The 21,969-nt window shown below is 46.7% G+C and overlaps 1 protein-coding gene across 7 annotated transcripts in view; it reads left to right on the forward strand.

Moving 5' to 3' along the window:
- ATF6 (activating transcription factor 6) overlaps positions 1-21,969 on the forward strand; it is a 111,951-nt gene that overhangs the window by 5,766 nt on the left and 84,216 nt on the right. For 2 of the 7 annotated variants that reach the window (XM_034409791.3, XM_034409795.3), the window contains exons 3-7: positions 6,485-6,572; positions 10,241-10,341; positions 11,241-11,364; positions 12,952-13,161; positions 20,087-20,307. In XM_034409791.3, coding sequence (XP_034265682.2) covers positions 6,485-6,572; positions 10,241-10,341; positions 11,241-11,364; positions 12,952-13,161; positions 20,087-20,307 — 744 coding nt within the window. Of the gene's footprint in view, positions 1-5,534; positions 5,694-6,484; positions 6,573-10,240; positions 10,342-11,240; positions 11,365-12,951; positions 13,162-20,086; positions 20,308-21,969 lie in introns of all 7 variants that reach the window. The other 5 variants (XM_087891141.1, XM_034409793.3, XM_034409792.3 and 2 more) reach the window with 5 other exon arrangements.

Genomic DNA, 21,969 nt, shown 5'->3' on the forward strand with positions numbered 1-21,969 from the left:
GTAGGTTGTAGAGGAGCCAATTAAATGTATTTACATCAGAAAGTAATTCCTGAAATGCTGATTATTTCTCCTGTCAGGGTGGTCATGGCAGTCAGGATGGGGTGGCGACACGGGTGTGAGCTGTTTAGGACCGAGTCTGCAGAGGGAACGAAGCCCCGCCTCCCTGCTCCAGGAGTCAGTTTTTTCGACTCGGTGGAGTAGGACAGGCGTGTCTTACAGTTTCTCCTCTTCAGACCCGGCTCTATCAGCAGAAATTCCAGCGTGAACAACATCGGAGTCCGCTGAAGACCGCTAGACGGTAGGGCAGCCGGCTGGCTGAGCCCTCGGCGCGCACGAGCCTGCTCTTCCGCGCTACAGCATTTTCGCCGATTTTCGGCTGAGGCTGCTTCTCGGGCTCTGTCCTGCAGCCGGGAGACGCTTCGGCCATTCCGCGCCGCTTTCAGCGCGCCAAAAGGAATTTGGCCTTCGCGAACTCAAAGCTTCCCTCTTGATCGGGAGCCGCTGAGCACCTTAGACATCCGGATTGGCCAGCGAGGGGCTTCATCGGGCGGCGCAGTGAGTTCGGCTTATTTTCCCTCAGTTTAAATTTTACCGCCCTTCAGGAGCTTTTTAAAATGGCGGACGCCAGTTTAAAAGTAGTTTCCCGCTCTAAGAAGAGCAAGGATAAAAGAGCTCGAGAGCCCGATCCTGAGGAGGGTTGTTCGGGCACCCAGATTTCCAAGAGGACCAAGAACCGGGAGTAACCTAGACCATCAGGGGTTCGCTCCTCGTCAACTTCCAAACACACTAGAGACGAGGAGCGTCGTCATAAGGCCATGGAGAGAGCCTTTAATAAGGCCTCTTCTTCGTCCTCTGTTCGAGGGAAAGCCCAGGCCTCTACTACTTCTTCTAAGGAAGGCCGCCCAGCTGGCCAGGCCTCTTATCACTCCTGAAGCTCCTTCACTCTCTCCTGACCGATCAGCTCAAGAGGAGAGTATCTCGCTATCCGAGGCGGCAGCGGTATTTCAAGGGGGTCAAGAGGCTACGGTGGGGGGGCCTGAGCCAAGGCAGACCTCCCAAATCACGGCACCCCTGAACCAAGGTCAATCTGCTTCTCTGACCTCACCCATTGTCAATCAGGGGCAAGCTATTTCTCCGGATTTAGCTATTTTAATAGCACAATCCATAAGGCAAGGCATCGCCCAAGGCCTGCAGGAGAGGGCCTCTTCTAGGGTCTCTGAATATCTGGATGACCAGGCCCTCTCGATTCGTTCGGATCCCATTGGGACTTCTCATCATCATCACGATCGACCTGTATCTCCTTCCAAGGCCAGTCAGGGTTCCATTTCCGCTGAAGAAGAAGGGGAAATCCTGATGGATCAGGATTTGTCGGAGGATGAAGGGTTGCAGCCTGACCAACCCTCCTTCGTGGGCCTCTTTCGACCACAGATGTTTCGGTCTCTCTTATTTAAGGCCCAAACTACCACCCGCTTGGGCGTTCCCGGGTCTAAGTCTTCAGATCAAGCTTCTACATCTGACCCAACTGCAGCTTTGTTTGAGGAGCTGGCGGTTATGACCGAGACTATTCCCGCTCCCAAATTATTCTCGGATGTCTTACAGAGACAGTGGAAGTTCCCAAGCTCAGGGCCTGTGCCCAACTCCTTGGATCGACGGTTTTACCACCTAGCGACTGAATATGCCGATCTGTTACAAGCCCCTATAGTGGCTCTCTCTTCTCCAACCCCCTTGTCAGGTCCTCCTGAGGAATCGTTACGACCTGAAGATCGGAAAGCCGAAAGGTCTCTGATTAAAGCTCACCAATCATCAGCATGGTCTGCCCAGGCCTCCTCGGCAGCCTCGTTCTTTAATAGAGCCTCGATCCTATGGCTAAAACAATTACAAAAACGCATTCCGGCATCGGATGTTCGTTCACACCAAGATTTAACAAAAATTTTAGCTGCGGTGGAGTTTTCGGCTGACGCCACCTTGAACGCGGCTCGTTTTTCGGCCAAAGCCATTGGTTCTACGGTTACTTCGCGGAGATTGCTCTGGTTGAAGAACTGGCAAGCCGATATCCGCCACAAGTGGCGCCTTGCTTCTTCCCCTTATGCAGGAGCCAACCTATTCGGGGCTTCCCTGGATCCACTGCTCATTGAAACCCGCGACCACCGCAAGATTTTGCCATCCATGTCTCGTAGGTCGGAATACCGCCAGTCTGGTTCCTTTCGTCCCTCGTCCTTTCGTGCCTCAGAATCACCAGCCTTCCAACAGCGCTATCATCGTCCCTTCCAGGCCAGAGGAGCTCCTCCCCAGGATCACCAGGTCAGACAAGGGCCCCGATTTCCCTCCAGGAGGAACCAGCGGGGGGGACGTAGTAGACCATTTCGCAGATCTCGTTAACTTTCCCCAGTCATCTGCGATTGGTGGGCGTTTAGCCCTTTTTGCCTCCAAATGGGAGTCTACTGTTTCGGATAATTGGGTTAAGAATGTAATTAGATTTGGTCTTCCCCTTGAGTTCAGATCCACACCCCCTCAGTTATATTTACGTTGCCCTGTTTCCCTGGTTCGGGCTAAGAGGGCCAGGGTGGAGGCTTCCATTAGACATCTGTTGGCCTCCAGGGCTATTCAACCTGTTCCGTCCTCGGAGTTCGGGAAGGGGTTCTATTCCCGTTTGTTTCTCGTCCAAAAGGCCTCTGGTGATTGGCGTCCCATCCTCGACCTTAAATCCTTGAACCGGCACATAACTTATCGCCGGTTCAAGATGCAGTCCCTTCAAACTATTTTGCTTTCCCTTCAGGTGGGAGATTTCATGTCATCTATTGACTTAACAGAAGCCTACCTTCATGTCCCTATTCTTCCAGAACACCGTAGATACCTTCGCTTTTGTTATAATGGGAAACACTATCAATACCGTGCCCTTCCCTTTGGCCTTGCCTCAGCTCCCAGGGTCTTCACCAAGATTATGGCGGCCCTTATGGCTTATATCAGTAATCTCCCCATTAGGGTTCTTTTTTACCTGGACGATATTTTAATTTTGTCTCGTTCATCTCATCAGGCCCAACGGGATTTAGGTTTGACCCTTAGTATCTTGCAGGAACACGGCTTTTCCATTAATTGGTGGAAAAGCCACTTAACCCCTTCCACTAGGCTACTACATCTAGGGGCCATTATAGACACAGTCTCTTCGGAGGTTTTCCTGTCTCCAGACCGTATCTTGAGTTTAAAGTCTCTGGCAGCGCGAGTACAAGGACAACGCTCAACTTCCCTCCTTACCTTGTCTCGTCTGCTCGGCAAAATGGTGTCTTCGTTTGGTATCGTCCCATGGTCCAGGCTGCACAGCAGGGACCTCCAGTGGTTCCTGCTGCCCTTTCAGCGATCCCGACGGGGTTCATCAGCCGTAAGGGTGATCGTTCCCTCGCACGTGAAGCAGTCTCTCACGTGGTGGACCTCCGACAAGATCTCCAGGGGCAGTCTTTACCGCGAGCCCCAACGACTAATCTTGACAACGGATGCCAGCCTGTCAGGTTGGGGCGCACATCTAGAGAACCATCTTACACAAGGGCTTTGGTCCTCCCTGGAGTCGCAGCTGAGCATCAATGTCTTGGAGCTCCGAGCCATCTTCCTTGCGCTTCAACGGTTCCAACCTCAATTGCAGGGCCGAGACGTCCTCGTCCTAACGGACAATGTATCAGCCAAGGCCCATATCAACAGGTTGGGGGGGACGAGGTCTCGGCTGCTGATGCGAGAGGCACGCAAGCTTGGCACCTGGGCGGAAAACAACCTAACCTCTATCAAGGCGGCGCACATTTCGGGGACCGAGAATCAGACAGCGGACGCCCTCAGCCGGTCCACTATAGACCCAGCAGAATGGAGCCTCCACCCGGACCTCTTCCAGGACCTGGTGAGGCGATTCGGTCTCCCGGCCATAGATCTATTCGCCTCGGAGTCCAACCATCAGACACCTCGGTTCTTCTCCAGATTTCCGACTCCGGGTGCGGAGGCGATAGACGCCCTACGCATCAGCTGGCCTTCGAACCTTCTCTTGTACGCATTTCCCCCAATTCCTCTGATTCCTCTAGTCATCAGGAAACTTCTACAAGATCAGGCGGAGCTCGTTCTTCTGGCCCCCTTCTGGAGCCGCCGTCCTTGGTTCGCGGATCTGAGGGCTCTCTCCGTTCAACCACCCTGGCGGATCCCGGAGGATCGGATCGTACTACGACAGGGGCCCCTGATCCACCCGGATCCACAATGGCTCTGCTTAACCGCGTGGAGGCTGAGCGGCTCCTTTTGACGGACATTCCTCTTTCTCAAGGAGTCATCGCTCTCATCCAGGCCTCCAGGAGGGACTCCACAACCAGGATTTATGAGGCTACCTGGCGGTCCTTCTCTGCATGGTGTCGGAAACTTCACCAGTCACCAACGTCCGCCTCCTTGAAACAGGTTTTAGAGTTTCTGCACGAAGGGTTTGCTTCGGGCCTCTCGCCTAACACCCTGCGACGCCAAGTGGCAGCTCTCTCTACCGTCCTCTCCTGTGGTTCGAGGGATCCCATTTCTCGTCATCCCCTGGTGCGGCAATTCCTTAGGGGCGCCTCTAACGTACGCCCTCCTCCAGTTCGTCGTTTCCCGACTTGGGACCTTCCGAAGGTCCTTTCGGCTCTTACTAAATCTCCGTTCGAGCCCTTGCGGGAGGTCTCCCTCCGGTTTCTCTCGCTGAAAGTGGCCCTTTTAGTGGCTGTCACTTCCGCTCGAAGAATCTCAGAGATGAACGCACTATCGGTCCGCAAAGAGCTCTGCACCTTTTTCCCAGACAGAGTGGTCCTCAGGCTGGACCCTTCCTTCGTCCCGAAGGTAAACTCGTTATTCCACAGATCCCAGGAGGTGATTTTACCGAACTTCTGTCCCCAGCCACGACATCGTTTGGAACTCGACTGGCACACGTTAGATGTGCGACGGGCGGTCAAGATTTATCTCGCTCGTACTGCTGTCATTAGAAGAACGGATGCCTTCTTTGTGTCCTTTCTGCCCTCGTCCTTGGGACTCAAGATTTCTTCCGCAACCTTAGGCAGATGGCTTCGGGCCTGCATCTCAGCGGCTTACGTCTCTCTGTCTCTTCCGGTCCCTCGGGGCATAACTGCTCACTCCACGAGAAGCGCCTCGACTTCGGCAGCCTGGTCGACTAGGGCTCCGGTGGAGGAAATCTGTCGAGCGGCCACATGGGCCTCTGCTAACTCCTTCATCAGGCACTATCGTCTGGACTCTTATGCCTCTGCGGACGCAGCGTTTGGCAGGAGAGTTCTCCAACAGGTCCATCTGGCTTCCTAAGTCCGGGGACGGCAGGATCCCTCCCGACAGGACACAGAGCTTGGGTATGTCCCATCCTGACTGCCGTGACCACCCTGACAGGAGAATGAGCGTTGGTACCTACCTGATACGCTCCTTCTCTGTCTGGTGGGCACGGCAGTCAGCCCCACCCTTTCCGGCCGTCCCCGGTCTGGTGAATTACTTGGGGGTGGGTGGGTTACACTTACCTCTATTTCTTCATTTGTTTCCTCTAGACACGCCAGTCTGCATGGAATTCCTCGTCTCAAAACTGACTCCTGGAGCAGGGAGGCGGGGCTTCGTTCCCTCTGCAGACTCGGTCCTAAACAGCTCACACCCGTGTCGCCTCCCCATCCTGACTGCCGTGCCCACCAGCCAGAGAAGGAGCGTATCAGGTAGGTACCAACGCTCATTCTATATTAAAATATGGACTTGGAATTGGTTAAAGCATCTGATTATTGGAAATTGGGAGAAAGTGAAATATTAATTTGTAAAATAGTGTTATAGTGCTGACATGGCTAAGATGTTTTCTTCTGTCTCTATGAAACTTAAACTTGTTCTTAAAATTAAAAAGCTTTTTGAAATTTTAATTTTAAAATTTCAGGCAAGATATATGAAAAGCATATTGATGATATGTGAATTCTACTTGCACTAACATACGTAATGGACAGTAAATAAAATAGTAAAACATTTCTGTAGTGTAAGCAATTTGTATTCAATAATTACTGAGTTTTTAAAATACCTATATACCAATAACATAATAAATTAAATACCAGTGCTGTGGATTATTAAGGTAGTGTTTTATGAGGGATTATGCAACATTGATGGTCCAAAGTTTTCCATTTGTTATACCTTACTGAATGCTGGTGAAAAACAAGAGAGAACATACGTACTGCCATGAAAGATTACATTGTCAATTATTATCTTGGTAAACACTCTGTAACTATTAGGCTGTGTCCTGGAAGACATGGTTTGTTTGTGTTTGATATATGAAACATATTGTTTCAGAATTATAAAAGTAAGAAACAAAAGTGAGAAGGTAGTAAAATTGATCTCTTGATAGCGGCCTAGTATTTTTATCCTTTATTTTCAACCTACCTTCGAGGATAAAGTAAAGCAATACAGTAATTCTTTTGCAGCTGGCCACTTCAGTGTTATCCATAATCTTGCTTACTGTCGTTTATAGGAAAGCAACCTTGGTGACCTTGACTTTGATTTAGATTTGATGTCTTGGGATTCAGATGCATGGGATATTACGAAGCATATCCCAGCAGGTAATTTTTGATTGAGTTGTTTATGATAGTAAGCAGTTGTAGAATTGTATAACTCTTTAAAAGATATTCTTTTCCTCAAAGAATTTAAGCCAGGAGAGGGAAATACTGCTTATCAAGAGCAGTTAAACTAGGAAAAAATCAGTTGCTTTGGAGGCAGACTAGATGATAGGTTGAAGTCAAAGTAGTTTGCTCTAATTGTTCCTGCTTTTTGACAATTAGAGCATATGAAATATGGATTTGTAAAAAATTTAGCATTGTTAGATTAACCTTATATTATTTTTCAATTGCATGCATTCCTTGCAGTAGTAGAATATTTTTTATTTTACAAAGTAATTGACGAAATAGTTTTGACATTCTGATGAATAGGTTATTTATATATGGACAGAGTGGTGAACCAAAGTTGTAAATCTGTAGTGAATCAATAATCCCTTGTCAATCTTGAGTGAAGTACAGATAGTTCTCAATTTGATATGATATGACACAATAGCAGTGTTCCAATGTTTGAGGGGCTGTCACAGAGCGGAGGGATCAGCCTATCCAAAGCCTATCCAAAGCACCCCAAAGACTAGACAAGGAATAATAAATAAATAAATAAATAAATAATTTTATTTCTATACCGCCCTTCTCCCGAAGGACTCAGGGCGGTGTACAGCCAATTTAAAAACACAACACACAACAATAATTAAAAATTAAAATAATTACATAGATTTGGCCGATTTAAAACCCCAAACATTTAAAATACCCCAATTAAAATTATTAAGTTGATAGCCCTGCCTGGCGGAACAACAGGGTCTTCAGTGCGCAACGAAACACTCGGAGGTCGGAGATCTTGCGTATTTCCGGGGGCAGTTCATTCCACAGGGCTGGGGCTCCCACAGAAAAGGCCCTCCCCCTGGGTGTCGCCAGCCGACATAACTTGGCTGATGGCACCCTGAGGAGACCCTCTCTGTGGGAGCGGACTGGTCGGTGGGAGGCTATTGGTGGCAGAAGACGGTCTCGAAGGTACCCGGGTCCTATGCCATGGAGCGCTTTAAAGGTGGTAACCAACACCTTGAATCGCACCCGGAAGACCACTGGGAGCCAGTGCAGCTCGCGCAGGAGGGGTGTCACGCGGGCACAACGAGTTGCGCCCATAACCACCCGCGCGGCCGCATTCTGGACCAGTTGGAGCCTCCGAGTGCTCTTCAAGGGGAGCCCCATGTAGAGAGCATTACAATAGTCCAGCCGGGAGGTGACAAGGGCATGAGTGACCGTGCGCAAGGCGTCCCGGTCCAGAAAGGGCTGCAACTGGCGGATCAGGCGAACCTGATAAAAGGCCCCCCTGGCCACGGCCGTCATATGCTCTTCTAAAGACAGCCGTGCGTTCAGGAGGACACCCAGATTGCGAGCCCTCTCTGTGGGGGGCAAAGATTCACCCCCAATAGTCAGCGATGGCACCTGCTGACTATATCGGGACGCCGGCAGCCACAGCCACTCGGTCTTGGACGGGTTGAGTCTGAGCCTGTTCCTCCCCATCCAGACCCGCACGGCCTCCAGGCAGCAAGACATCACATCAAGGGCATCGTTGGGGTGGTCTGGGGTGGAGATGTACAGCTGAGTATCATCAGCGTACAGATGACACTTCACCCCAAAACCACGGATGATCTCACCCAGTGGCTTCACATAAATGTTGAACAGAAGGGGCGAGAGGACCGACCCTTGTGGCACTCCCCATGCGAGATGCCTCGAGGTCGACCTCTGCCCCCCTGCCAACACGAACTGCGAGCGGTCGGAGAGGAAGGAGGAGAACCACCGCAGAACGGTGCCCCCTATTCCTAACCCTCTTAACCGCCGCAGCATGATACCATGGTCGATGGTATCAAAAGCCGCTGAGAGATCTAATAGGACTAGGACAGAGGAGCAACCCCTGTCCCGAGCCCTCCAGAGATCATCCACCAACGCGACCAATGCCGTTTCTGTGCTGTGCCCCTGCCTGAAGCCCGACTGGCACGGGTCTAGATAGATAGCTTCATAATGGATGAAAACTAATCAAGGAGAGATTCAACTTAGAAATAACGAGAAATTTTCTGACTGAGAACAATCAACCAATGGAACAGCTTGTCTTCAGAAGTTGTGGATGCTTCATCGCTGCAAGCTTTCAAGAAGAGACTAGACAACCGTCTGTCAGAAATGGTATAGGGTCTTCAGCTTGAGCAGGGAGTTGGACTAGATGATCTACAAGATCCCATTCTATTCTAATTTACAACACAATAGGGACCAGGAAATTCATCATTAAGTGGTTCATCCTGAAGTGAGGCACCAGGCAACTGCACCCAATTTTTTTGATTATTTTTGCCACTAGCACTAAGTGAATCACCTGCAGTCATTAAACAAGATATTACATGAATGTGACTTGCTACCTCCAGCTGGTTTTTCCATTGACTTTGCTTGCCAGAAGCTGGCTCGAAAGATTGCAAATAGTAATCATGTGACCACAGGGGTCTGCAGCTGTCATAAATACAAGCCAGTCACAGCAACTGTTGTAAATGCAATCTGCTTCTCAAGAGCCCAAATTGAGATCATGTACTGCATGGATGCTACAATGGTTGTAAGTGCGAGGACTGATCATAAGTAACTTTTTTTAGCATCATCATAACTTTGAACAAGTGCTAAACAAATGATCATTTAGCAAGGCCTACTGTATTCCATGTGGAGTTCTCTCCTAGATATTGTACTGTTCGTTATTTTTGTTAATACAAAATTGAGGCTATAACTGATCAAAATACTACCAACAGACTAAGAAAATGGGCTTAAAATAACAGCATAGAATTTAATTGCAAAAAAAATTCTTTAGAAAAAAATCAAATGCTAGTTTGTTTATAGTAAGAGAAATTGTATTTTATCATACTGAGTAAAAGTTAGCAGTATGATTTCTGCAAAGTATTGTTTTCAAATCTTGAGAAGTAATAATTTTGCTCCATGTTGAATTCCTCAGACTCCATCTCAAGTACTTTTTCCAGTTTTGGACACCCCAAGGTTCTTTCCTCCAAAGTGGTAGAGGGAAGAGCAAATAAATTATATAAGAATGATTAAGGAAGGGATTGGAAACTAAATTCAAGGTGAGAGACGGGGGTATTGTGTTTAAGACCTGAAAAAGCTATAGAGACACATACATTTGAGAACTGTAAACCACTCAGAGTAACTTGGTATAGAAAATGAATGAATGAATAAATAAATATTCCTGATTATCTATGGAAGTGGAACTGTTTAATCAACTTCAGATTTAAAAGGGCTAAAAAAAGTTGAAACCCTCCAAAATGAGGGAAAATGTCAGCTTGTTCAAAAAAGCTAGTGACGTAGTTTTAATCTCTCTGAAGAAAGCTCAGTCCAAATGCCCATATAAAACAAAAAAAAGTTCCATTACTTTCATTTTATTATTAACTCAGCATTTTTTACATGAAGTGCATTCACAGTGAAATTTGCAGTTAGAGTAAAAAGATTCTGTAGGCGAAATAAATTCCAGATCCCCAGTACCCTATTTATGAAGGGAAGGCAGAGTGGCTGTGATCTAGAGATCAACCATTCAAGCACTATGCTCCAATCCCCAGTGTACTGAATGTGGAATATACCTTTAGTGCCATCCTTCTTGAGAGGAATCTGTTAATTTTCTTTAATTCTTTCTATTAAAGATATAGATAAAGAGTGCAAAGTAGAACCTCTCTCACCAACTGCTTCAACAGATTCAGTTCCTTCTCCTTTACCTGTGGACTCTCCAGTACAACATGTACCTGTAAGTAATTTCTTTGGGCTAGTTAGATGCAATGAGGTAATATTTAACCAATATTCAAAATAATCTTTATTGTCATCTACTAATCCAGATGCAAAGAAACAATTGCATTGCTAGTTAACTTTTCTTTTATTGCTGGTGCTGAGTTCTTTGTAAGTATTCAGGAACCAATTAGCATTCAGAAGGAATGATGCAAAGAGTAAAGTGCCAGTTTTGAAATCCAAGGTTAGAAGACTTGCCAGAGTCGGTGAGCGAGTTCTTGATGCCAAAGATAAATTTGCCAAATCTGGAAACTTAGACGATCCATTAGATCTGCAAGTTTGTGGCCTCAACGTCATTCCACATCTCCTTAATTTTGTGTTTCTGCCCTATTCTTTTATTCACGTTATCAGCTTCTGTGGTAGTTGGTGGACATGCATACATCCCATTCCCCACCATCCAGCCAGAGCTGAAGAAGCTTCTTGGATGAGAAGAAAAACCAGCAAGTCCAGTTGCGTCTTGAAAAAGCACCTTTGGGACAACCATGACCTGGATGACTGAGAATCTCCATAGACGTGGACCTGCAGAGTTTTGGATGGAAATGCAAATGATTTTTTGCCCTACTCTGTTTCCCCCAAAATAAGACATCCCCTGATAATAAACCCAATCGGGTTTTTGAGGGCATGCCAATAAGACCAAGCACTTATTTCAGGGTTCAAAAAAATATAAGACAGGGTCTTATTTTAGGGGAAACATGGTAGTTTAGAATTTTTGAGGTCTCCTATGTTATGCAAAAATGTTTTAAATGCATTATGACTAAACCATAACTGGGAAAAATAGTTTTAGCAGTGTGTATTTGTCTTTTGCTTGTTTGTTGTAACAAGAATAATTACAGTGTCTGTAATTTTTTTAAACATTGCCAGGAAGGTGTGGAGTTTGGCACTAATTCGCACTTATCCACTGCATCGTTATATGACAAACGCAGCTCCAAATCATCATTACCTTTAGAGCAAAGTGAGAAGTCCCCACCTAAAACTACATGTTCAGGTATGATTTTTATTTGCCCATTTTCCAATATGGGAATAATAACAGTGATCTAAATTAGTAAGAATAGCTAAGAATTGTGTCTTTCACTCAGTTAAATATCAAGAAGGCATTTTCATTGGTTTGCTTAGATCTTAAGTACGTTATCATTCCTTGTTTTTTGATTATGTATGCTCATATAATAGATGGCATTATTATAGAAAAGATACTTCACTATAAAGACATAATCCCTATTGTTCACATTATTTACAAATAATGTATGTGATTCAGAAACTTGCAGCCTAATAAATTGGCACTTTTAAAAACTTTTAATTAATTAGTTAATTAATTGCTACCATACTGCTTTGAGTATTAAACTGTAACGAAGTAATGTTGAGATAGTTGAGGATAATTAGGTGTTTGCCACTTTTCTTTCTGTAGTGTCTTCCTTACTTGCTTGTGATTTTTAAACAGAGGTATGCAGTGATACATCAGCATCTTCTTCACCTAAAACATAAATGGTTACTGTAGTTAAGGCTATTCATTTATTTTCAAGTGTATAGAACCACTAGGCTGATAAGACTATAATGTTATTTTAAGTACACAAGCAAGAAAGGATATAAAAGAAAACCTGCCTTTGTGTGCTTCTCTTGTACAATTGAACTTAATTCGCTATTCCTTTCTGGTCTTGGCTTATCTTTCCATTTAAACTAGAGACTGTGCTTAAAGGCAAGCTGTGTTTAATAAATGGTGTGCCACTTATTTGAAGTTGGCCAGTGATAAGTTTATATCATCTTTTCTAATTTATATTAAGAATGAACCAAGATTTGAGCAAATTAAAAGCCAATACAGTTATTGCACGGAAGGAAGAGAAGGGAGTGTGCAAATGCCAGGTTTTACTTTGTTTGATCCCAGCTGATATATTTGAACCAGCCCATATATTACAAATAAGTAAAATGTGTAATCTTTAAATGCAGGTTTGATCCCTGGTTGTGTTTTACAATTTGCTTCATTTAATGAAGTTCCTCTTCCTGCCCTCCTTGTTGTCAGAACTTCTATTTCTATTGACCTGCAGACAATTGCATGAGGAAGAATATAACCTTAAAAAAAAACTATCATATTTTTTGGAATATAAGACGCACTTTTTGCCCCCGTAAGAGGGTGAAAATTTGGATGCGTCTTATACACCGAGTGTAGCCCAGCCGGCCCCCATCCTTTGGCCTCTGCCTCCCAGCAACTTTCCTTGTTGCAGCAAATAGCTCATTTCAGCTTCAGCACAGCCTGATTAGCACAAGCAGCTGATTGTCAGCTGGATCGGCCTCCCGACAATCAGCTGTTTCAGGCTTCAGGGATTGCCATGGCCTATTGCCGCGTGGGCCTCCGCTGTTTGCTGCAAGGCAGATTTTTTTTCTTGTGCTAATCAGGCTGTGCTGAAAATGAAACTAAAGCAGGCTGTTTGCTGTTTGCTGCAAGGAGGCAAATTGCTGGGAGGCAGAAGTAGATTTTTTTTTCCTTGTTTTTCTCCCCCCAAAAAGGTAGGTGCGTCTTATAGTCTGGAGTGTCTTATGCTTCAAAAAGTATGGTACTTCAAATGCAAATTCTCTTCTATAGCAAATGGATCGTCGATGACCCTTAAACGAAGTAATCCAGCAGCCTCAAAACCATTAATTCAGCCCAAGCCTCTGTTGCATGCCTTTTGTGAGACTCAGCCCAGTCACCAGGCAAAAGCCATTGTCATTCCAGCTCTTCCCACACTCCTGACGCTGCCCAAGCAGCAGCCAATTGTTACTATTCAGCCGGCACCTCCAAAAGGTATAAGGGGTAAGGTTGCAATGGGATGCATGCCAGGTCTGTTGTCGGGATTTAGCAAGTGATGTTGAATGTGTAATATATAATGTGTAATATGCAGACACTGCAATTGCCTAAGAGAGGATTGCTAAGTATTTTTACTGTAGAATTGCTTTAAATGGGTGTAGTTTTAATAGGTCCAACCTTCAAATTTACATTAGTTTTCTGTCAGCATCTAGTGGCAAGCATATCAAGTTCTCTGTCTAAAAGGGCTTTTGGGAGCAAAATTGAGGTGAAAAAAATAATTTAATTTCCAAATGGCAGGATTCTTGACCTCTAATTACTGGTAGTCCTTGCTTACCTATTGTTCATTCAGTGACTGTTCAAAGTTACAATGGCACTGAATAATGCGACACAACTGACCCTTGAAGTTGCAGATGTCACACTGCCCAGCACTCGTGATTGTGATTTGGATGTTTATTTATTTATTATTTATTTATTAGATTTTTATACCGCCCCCTCTCCCGAAGGACTCGGGGCGGTGAACAGCGAAAATTAAAAAACATACAATATAAATAATTAAAATACGTTTAAAACAGAATTAAATCTAAAATGGCTCCCCAATTTAAAACGCCTTACCCATACCCCTATAAATAAGACGAATTTAAAATTTAAAAATTTAAAATTTCCACATTTAAAAAGGGGGAAGATTTAGGCCAGGCCAGCTTGATAAAATAGAAAAGTCTTAAGCGCGCGGCGGAAGGTGCGCAGATCCGGGATCCTACTTATCTCCGGGGGGAGCTCGTTCCAAATCGTAGGTGCCCCCACAGAGAAGGCTCTCCCCCTAGGGGCCGACAGCCGACATTGTTTGGCTGACGGCACCTGGAGGAGCCCCTCTCTATGGGAGCGTACTGGCCGGTGGGAGGCTATTGGTGGTAGCAGGCGGTCCCGTAAATAACCAGGTCCTAAGCCATGGAGCGCTTTAAAGGTGATAACCAGAACCTTGAAGCGCACTCGGAAGACCACCGGGAGCCAGTGCAGCTCGCGCAGGAGAGGTGTCACATGGGAACTCCATGTCGCTCCCATCACCACCCGCGCGGCCGCACTCTGCGCCAGTTGGAGCCTCCAAGTGCACCTCAAGGGAGCCCCATGTAGAGAGCGTTGCAGTAGTCCAGATGAGAAGTAACGAGGGCATGAGTGACTGTGTGTAGGGAGTCCCGATCTAGATAGGGACGCAACTGGCGGATCAGGCGAACCTGATGAAAAATCCTCCCGGACATGGCCGTCACATGCTCTTCTAACGACAGCTGTGAATCCAGGAGGACACCCAGGTTGCGGGCCCTATCCGTGGGGGCCAATGATTCGCCCCCAATAGTCAGCGATGGCACTACCTGACTATAACGGGACGTCGGAAACCACAGCCACTCGGTCTTGGATGGGTTGAGCCTGAGCCTGTTCCTCCCCATCCAGATCCGTACGGCCTCCAGGCACTGGGACATCACTTCAAGGGCATCGTTGGGGTGGTCCGGGGTGGAGATGTACAGCTGGGTGTCATCTGCGTACTGATGGTACTTCACCCCAAAACCATGGATGATCTCGCCCAGCGGCTTTACATAAATGTTGAACAAAAGGGGCGAGAGGACCGATCCCTGCGGCACCCCACATATGAGGGGCCTCGGGGTCGACCTCTGCCCCCCTGTCAACACAGACTGCGACCGGTCGGAGAGAAAGGAGGAGAACCACCTTAGTACGGTGCCTCCCACCCCCAACTCTTCCAACTGGTGCAGCATGATACCATGGTCGATGGTATCAAAAGCCGCTGAGAGATCTAACAGGACCAGGACAGAGGAGCAGCCCCTGTCCCGAGCCCTCCAGAGATCATCAACCAACGCGACCAATGCCGTTTCCGTGCTGTACCCAGGCCTGAAACCCGACTGGAACGGATCCAGATACGACGCTTCATCCAGGTACTGGGGAAGCTGTCCCGCAACCACACTCTCAACAACCTTCGCCACAAAACGAAGGTTGGAGACTGGACGATAATTAGCCAATATTGCCGGGTCCAGGGAAGGCTTCTTGAGGAGGGGCCTCACCACCGCCTCCTTAAGGGCGGCGGGGAAGACACCCTCACCCAATGAAGCATTTATAATCCCCTGGAGCCAGCCTCGGGAAGCCAGCACTAACCAGGAGGGACACGGGTCCAACAAACATGTGGTCGCGTTCAATCTACCCAGAATCCTGTCCACGTCATCTGGGGTCACAGGATCAAACTCATCCCAGATAACAGTCTCAAGACCTGCCTCCGTCACTCACTGGATCTACCCAGTCAGAGTCCAGACCTTCCCGAATCTGAGTGATTTTGTCATACAGATACTGAACAAAGTCCTCGGCTCTTCCCTCCAAGGGGTCCTCCCGCGCTTCCTGGTGGAGCAGGGAGCGGTCACCCTAAACAGGGCGGCCGGGCGATTTTTTTTTTTTTTTTTAAATTTGATTTATATGCCGCCCTTCTCCGAAGACTCAGGGCGGCTTACAATGTGCTCAGCAATAGCCTTCATCCTTTTGTATATTTATACAAAGTCAGCTTATTGCCCCCACAAACTGGGTCCTCATTTCACCTACCTTAGAAAGGATGGAAGGCTGAGTCAACCTTGAGCCTTGGCGAGATTCGAACCCTGCAGTAATTGCAGGCAGCTGGTCTTAATAAGCTTAATAACAGGGTGCCTTAAACCCCTGTAGTACCAAGGCTCTTTTTTGATTATCTGATGACGCAATAAGAGCAGCAAAATACGTACATTTTGCTGCTTTTATCGCCACTAGGTAAGTCCTAATATGGGATCTAACCAGTGTCCGGTCCGATTCAGAAAGACTAGCTCTCCAACTACTCTCTAGGCGTCTTTTCTGGCGCTTCATCTCCCTCAGCTCCTCGGTAAACCAAGGAGCCAGGCGAGATCCGCGCCGGGTCAGAGGCCGCAAAGGCACGACTCGATCCAGGGCCCCAGCGGCCGCCCTATCCCAGGCGGCCACTAGGTCTCCAGTCGAGGCGTGAGCCAGAACCTCAGGAATTGGCCCAAGCTCCGTCTGGAACCTATCGGGTTCCATCAGGCGCCTGGGGCGGTACCATCTTATCGGTTCTGCCTTCCTGCAGCGGGGTGCCGCGGTACGAAGGTCAAGGCGAAGGAGAGAGTGATCCGACCATGACAAGGGCTCGATGACTACATCCCCTATCTCAAGATCACTCAACCACTGTCCAGAGACAATAACCAAGTCCAGTGTGTTTCCCCCAGTGTGCATAGGGCCATGAATTAGTTGGGTCAGATCCATGGCCGTCATGGAAGCCATGAACTCCTGAGCCACCTCAGACGTCTCACCCACCGACGGCAGGTTGAAATCCCCCATGACCATAAGTCTGGGGGTATCAACCGCCACCGCGGCGATAACGTTGAGTAGCTCAGGCAGGGTTGCTGCCACGCGGCAGGGAGCCAGGTACATGATCAGCAAGCCCATCTGAACCCCCTGGCCCCACTTCACAAGGAGGGACTCACAACCAGCTGTCTGAGGTACAGTGGTCTCCCTGGGCCTAAGGCCTTCTCTAATAATAACCGCTACTCCCCCGCCCCTCCCCTGTGACCTCGGATATGTTTGGCGACTGGCACATATTTATAATGATACCAACATCCCGTAGCCACATAATCATCACTTGCAACCCTTACAGTCGGCTTGTGATAAGCAAAGTGGGAGAAGCCAGCAGGGACTTGCAAGTTACAGTTAAATGATGTTGCGCTTAATGACACATGGTGATTCATTTAACAATCACAGCTGGAACTGTAAAACTGCCATCATAAATTGGGCATGGTCATTTGATATTTCACTTTATGATTGTGGATCCCAATTGTGTTGAGTAAGCAAGGACTCCAAGATCACCGCACATGGGGACTACAGCCCCATGCTGTTGTTGCTTGCTCCTGGGGAGGAAAGCTATGGCAAAGTTAGACAGCATACTAAAAAGCAGAGACATCCCCCTGCCAACAAAAGTGTGTATAGTCAAGGCTATGGTTTTTCCCAGTTGCAATGTATGGGTGAGAAATTTGGACCATAAGAAAGGCTGAGCGTCAAAGAATTGAGGCCTTTGAACTATGGTGCTGGAGAAGACTCTTGCGAGTCCCTTGGACTGCAAGCTGATCAAACCAGTCAGTTCTGAGATCAACCCTGACTGCTCTTTAGAAGGCCAGATCCTGAAGATGAAACTCAAATACTTTGGCCACTTAATGAGAAGGAAAGACTCACTGGAGAAGAGCCTAATGCTGGGAACGATTGAGGGCAAAAGAAGAATGGGACAGCAGAGAATGAGGTGGATGGATGGAGTCACTGAAGCAGTCGGTGTGAGCTTAAATGGTCTCTGGGAGATGGTAGAGAACAGGAAGGCCCGGAGGAACGTTGTCCATGGGGTCGCCATGGGTCGGACACAACTTCACAACTAACAACAACAAAGTGAGGACTGCCTGAATTAGCAAAAAATTGAGGATTTTTAATTAAAACATTGGGGAAGGATATTTTTTTATTTTACTTAAACATAGGAAGATGTGATTGCTATTCTTTAAAGCCTTTTTTATTTTCACAAGCAATTGTCTCCAGTGCATAAGCTCTCAGTGTATCTATAAATAACAAAGTAATATAATCGTAAAGGTAAAGTTCCCCCGCACATGCGTGCTAGTTGTTTCCGGCTCTAAGGGCGGTGCTCATCTCCTTTTCTAAGCTGAAGAGCCAGCACCAGCACTGTCTGAAGACATCTCTGTGGTCATGTGGCCGGCATGACTAAACGCTGAAGGTGCACGGAGCGCTATTACCTTCCCACCAAATCGTCTCTATTTTTCTACTTGCATTTTTTACGTGCTTTCGAACTGCTAGGTTGGCAGAAGTAACAGGAGCTCACCCCGTTACATGGTGCTAGGTCAGTGATGGCTAACCTTTTTGACATCGCATGCCAAACACGTGGGGAGCGTGGGGGAGCTGCGTGTGCGCGTGCCCACACCCATAATTCAATGACATCCCGCACCCCCGCGCATGTGCACGTGACCCCCTGCGCTACCCCTGCTTTTGGCACATGATGGCAAAAAGGTTAACAGTGGGCCCAATAGGCCCATTATTTGCCCTCCCCAGACTCCAGAGGCTTTCTTGGAGCCTGGGGAGGGTGAAAACAGCCTTCCCCACCCCCCCAGCGGCCCTCCGGAAGCCGGAAACGGCCCGTTTCCTGACTTCCAGTGGGCCTGGAAGGCTCAAAAATCAGCTGGCTGGTGCGCACATGCGCGCTGGAGCTGAGCTAGGGCAACGCTCGTGCCCACAGATATGGCTCCGCGTGCCACCTGTGGCACCCATGCCATAGGTTCGCCATCACGGTGCTAGGTATTTGAACCACTGAACTGCCGATCTGATTGACAAGCTCAGCATCTTAGCCACTGAGCCACTGTGTCCCCTAATATCATCATAAGATACCAATAATAGAAGATTATAGGAAAGATGAGAAGGATTCTGTCAGAGTTTGCAGCAATCCAACCAGCACACAAGTAAATAATTCAGCAGGATTAATTTATAGAAGAAACTTGCTTATATACAATAATATAAAACATGATGCATGTATACAATACCCATGCAGCTCTTGCAATGTGGTAGCAAGTACAAGTACAAGAAGCAGAAACAGAAGCAAGGACCAGAACTAGAAGCAAGCTTATATATACAGAACAGTTAGGCTAAGCCTCGCCCAGGCTCCAAGCCGTCTCACATGACTCACAACAGATCTTGTTTCTTAGTCAGCAAACTTCCCATTGGCTGACTTGTTGTTATGGCTATACCAGCTCATAATTTCTTATACATTGACAGATTCATTATATCTCATATCATTATATTCATGATATCTTTCTGTTGCAAATATAACAAAATTAACAGTACATTGGAAGTGGAATGGCTGGCCATTAACCAATCCTGGGCAATCTATATGATCTTGTCTCCTTTGGAAAATGAGTAGAAATTTACCTACACAATATAAATAAGCTAAGGTTCGAAAGAAGTATATCTATGATTTTCAATTTTTGTTTACTTATAGCACATTGGTTGATAAGCAGCTCTGTCTAGATGTATTGCTTAAGAACAGTTTGTGGATATTTTATGTAGACATTATGTGAGTTGTTGGTAGTGGATAGCTTGGATTGATGCTGTAGAAGTGGCTCTCTGGTCTAACCTGCTCTTTTAACTATCGTATTTTTCAGAGTATAAGACGCACCAGAGTATAAGACACAGCTTAGTTTTTGGGGAAGAAAATAGGAGAAAAAAAATCTGCCTACCAGGTATTCATCTGGCTAGCGTCCTTAGTCTGGTCATCTTCAGCACATCAGTTTGCTGGTTTTGAGAGAGCCCGTGCGCTTTTTATCCCCTACTCGGGGATAAAAGATAAAGCACAGCTGATCTTTCGAGAGAGAAGCAATGAGAAAAGCAAGCAGAAGATCGCTTCGCTTGCTAGCACCTTGTTAGGGCTGAATAAAGGCTTCAAAAAAGCTACATTCAGAGTATAAAACGCACCCAAAATTTCAACCTCTTTTAGGGGGGGGGAAGAAGTGTGTCTTATACTCTGAAAAATACGGTATATACTATTTTAAAATCTAATTACAGCCTCAAAAGTAGCAAGTGATATGCTTGCTTTAGTGTGTGGTATTTAAATGAAGGAATCTTCAGTGTGCAAATGCAAGCCTTTAGGTATGACTAAAAGGAACATATTTGAATTCTTCAAAAATTACTGGTTGCCTAGGATAGAAATGTTCTAGGCCTATAATATGTTTAGTTCTATAAAGTAAAGCAATATTTTGTCTTTTTTGTACAACTATCATGAGGCAAAACATAGCATGCGTTGAAAGTAACATTTTTGATAAGTGGTAAATCACTGTACCAAAACTTTTTGTTCCTGTCTTAGGTCAGCCACTAATGCTTTCTCAGCCTGCTGTGGTTCATCTTCAGACATCTGGAATTCTTCCTGCTTCAAATCCAGCCATTGCTGTTAATGGTGGACTAAAACCATTAACAGGTCACACCATTAGGGTATTACCACAATCAGCAGGAAAGAGTTTGACCAGTGGGAACCTAGCAGAAACTAAGCCTGTTCTTCACACCACTTACTCAAACACAAACATGGATGTAAGTTCTTCCCAGCTTCTGTTTGTAATTAGCCCTTCCACTTAGAAAGTTTATTTGCTGCAGATCTGCTTTCAGGGTGCCAAAAATGTTTTAGCCACACACCACTAATGACATAATTGACAACATACATTGTTCAGAGAGGGATTTCACCTCCCAGCAATTTAAATTTTTCTATGAACTAGCAATCTTCTAGATTTTCTACTAAAGAGAATATTGGAAGATAAGTAAGGCTTGGAAATTCAAGGGGTGACATTTCAATTGGTGCTTCTTTGCCCTTTTTATTTCTGGTGGTGGAGATAGTTCCAAGGTTAGCCCCTGAAGTATTTGTGTGCACCTATGCGCCAATGGTGGGCTTCAAATTTTTTAACAACTGGTTCTCTGTTCTAATGACTGGCTGGGTGGGCGTGGCTGGGTGGGTGGGCGAGGCGGGACATGTGACTGAGTGGGCATGGTCAACTCTACATCACTTGTGTGGGTGATACCTGTATGGGACAGGCAGGGTTGGGGAGGGAATCCAGGGGTCTCCAGTGGGGTGGGGGGGTGGGAGGAAAGAAAGTTTCAACCTGTTTGTGTGTGCGTGTACATGTGTGTGTGTGTGTGAGAGAGAGAGAGAGAGAGAGAATGCGTCAAGCTAGACTAGGAAAGCTGGCTGTGAGAGGAAGAGAAGCTGGGTAAGATGGACCCAGATGCTTCCCGGGTCCTCTCATCCCAGAAGCAGCAACCTCGCACTCTCCCCTCTCTGCTAGCTTCCTTCTTCGCACGGGATCGCCAGGAGTGGAGATGGAGAGGGAGAAGGGGGTAGCGGCAGCCACTAGGTTTGAGGGAAGAGTGGCACACAGAAACGGGAGCCCACAGAAACGCGTCCCCTTCTCCCTCTTCGTCTCTGTTGCTGGGCAATCCTGTGTGAAGAAAGGGACTAGCAGAGAGAAGAAGAGTGCGAGGTTGCTGCTTCTGGGATGAGGGTCTCAGGACACGTCTGGGTCCGGCTCACCTCACCGGTCTCTTCCTCTCACAGCCAGCTTTTTGGGGCCATTATCAGGCTGTTTTTTGGGCCGATTTTGGCCAGAAAAACAGCCTGACAATGGCCCAAAAATCAGCCTGAAAACTCCCTGAAAAATGGCCTGGTTTTTTGGCCATTTTTCAGGCCGTTTTTCAGGCCGTTTTTCACTCGGAAAAACGGCCAAAAACAGCCCAAAAATGGGTGGGGGCGGGCCAACTGATGGTCTGATTTACTGGTTCTCCTAACCGGTCTGAACCGGCAGCAGCCCACCTCTGCCATGTGCCCATATACTTACATATGGCTGACTATATTCAAATAGTCAGTAAACTACATGTGAAAGCTGCCAGATAGACTAGACTGGGCTAGAAATCCTATCACACTAGTTTTCTGTGTTGGAAGGCTTTTATGTTTGTTATTGTAGGGGGAATATTCAATCATACAGTCTGAAGGAGTCAGATATCACTTTAACAGAAATTAAACTACTGATCAGCTCTGCCTTTACAACTTCACATTCTTTTCAGTATCAGATGGAGTGCCAAGGAAATGCCTTGTCAGACCATCTGGTGAGCATTGGGGCAGTGAAGCTGAAATGAGAATAATTGATGCTTTATTTTTTTTTCTCCAACAGCTAAATCAACATTGTGCTTAACACATTATCAATA

Source organism: Pantherophis guttatus, chromosome 3, assembly GCF_059756535.1.
Source record: "Pantherophis guttatus breed Tessera chromosome 3, ASM5975653v1, whole genome shotgun sequence".
NCBI classification, from domain to species: Eukaryota; Metazoa; Chordata; class Lepidosauria; order Squamata; family Colubridae; genus Pantherophis; species Pantherophis guttatus.